Consider the following 1,430-nt stretch of genomic DNA (forward strand, 5'->3'; position numbering starts at 1 on the left):
GATGATGGAGCCATTGTGGCAATTGCTGGTGAGAAAGGAGCTGTGTGGCTTGGTGTGGTCAGTTGAACCACCCATCTTCCTTGACTGGCTGGATGAAGCAATGGATGGGTCCTACCACTTGACTGCTGACCCACCCACCTCTGTCTCCCCTTCCCTCATGTGTGCAGATGTTTCACTGGATCTCAACAACCAGATGAGACCTGTGCTCCAGTCTGATCTGGAAATTGGAGCACTATTCCTGAAGTTAAAATTCCACTCCATTTCACACTGCTAAAATCACTTTTAACTCCACAAATTCCAAGTTTTTACGAAATCATTTTCATCTCAAGTCTCTCAATATCACTTATATGCAGCAGTCTAGCATGTCAAAATCACACATGCAGATCCAAATCTTCAAAACTGCCCTATAAATCAAAAATGTCAAATCTCACACAATTTTAGCACAACAAAAATTCCATGGTCATTTGTGACCTCTCATTTCAAATGACCACAAGTTCTTGGAACAACCTTCTGGACCACTGCTCTCTGCCCTCAGCTAAGCAAGAGATCAAGCACCTTGGCTGCTCACTAAGGTACACTTGCCACAATCAACAAACAACAAATGGATGACTCACCAGTGGTCCTTGTGGGCCTTGTTTCTTGCAGGCAAATGGGCACTCACTACATGGACAGACTTGAAGGCTGCTTGCACTCATCAATCTGCTGTGCAGCAGAGCTTCACTGTACTGTTCTGGTTCCTCCTGTGAAGCATGGCCAGGCAGGAGGAGGGCACCAATGTCTCCTGGGAGGCTGAGCAGCTCAAGTTCCACATGCTTGTTCTAAGTGCTCTTGCCCTCAATTACTGCATGTTTGACAATACCCTCTTCAGCAACTATGACTTCCATGCTGTCCTGCACAAGCTGTCTGCCCATGATGTTGCTCTTTGTCAGGACCTTTCTTTGTCATTGTCTTCTAGCTCCATGGCTAACCTGGTGTTGGAGGCAGTTGTTGTGAGCAAGCTCTGTGTGCACAAGAAGTGTGTGGTGTGGGTGGCATGCAATCTCTTCCTCCTCTTGGCCAATGAGCGCATCAAGACCACCCTGGCTGGCAACTGGCACCTTCGCCAAAACAAGATGGCCTGGAGCAAGGACTGTGGCCATGTGGTTGTATTTGTCAGCCTGGACCACCTGTCCATCCAGTACTATGGCAACAATGGTGACTGCCTTGTGCATGCCCTTCCTGAGATCTTGATGGACATGAGGGAAGAGTTCTACTATGAGGTGGTGCTTGAGAGTGACAGTGGAAGTGGGCGTAGGCTTGTGCCCTGCGGGCTCAGGTGGTCCAAGTCTCTCAAATTTTGGAAACAATACATATCTGTTTTTTATTGAGATAAAGAAATATATTTCTATCAGGTCACTCGAAACCCAACACGCTGCAATGTCATTGCTTCT

At 47.2% G+C, this 1,430-nt stretch overlaps 2 protein-coding genes across 2 annotated transcripts in view; one reads left to right on the top strand and one right to left on the bottom strand.

Annotated features, from left to right (window-relative positions):
- Window positions 1-749: 749 nt before the first annotated feature.
- On the top strand, window positions 750-1,367 carry ACA1_397840 (uncharacterized protein; the record flags this gene model as incomplete). Its single annotated transcript, XM_004351613.1, has 2 exons — window positions 750-901; window positions 956-1,367. 2 exons carry the CDS (start codon window positions 750-752, stop codon window positions 1,365-1,367), a joined length of 564 nt encoding a protein of 187 aa, XP_004351665.1.
- Window positions 1,368-1,392: 25 nt separating this feature from the next.
- Window positions 1,393-1,430, bottom strand: part of ACA1_397850 (uncharacterized protein) — a gene marked incomplete at both ends in the record, with an annotated part of 575 nt that continues 537 nt past the window's right edge. The window contains one exon of the mRNA XM_004351614.1: window positions 1,393-1,411. Coding sequence (XP_004351666.1) covers window positions 1,393-1,411 — 19 coding nt within the window. The remainder of the gene's footprint in view (window positions 1,412-1,430) is intronic.

The sequence above is a fragment of the Acanthamoeba castellanii genome (assembly GCF_000313135.1).
Source record: "Acanthamoeba castellanii str. Neff unplaced genomic scaffold scf7180000084759, whole genome shotgun sequence".
Classification (NCBI taxonomy): domain Eukaryota; phylum Discosea; order Longamoebia; family Acanthamoebidae; genus Acanthamoeba; species Acanthamoeba castellanii.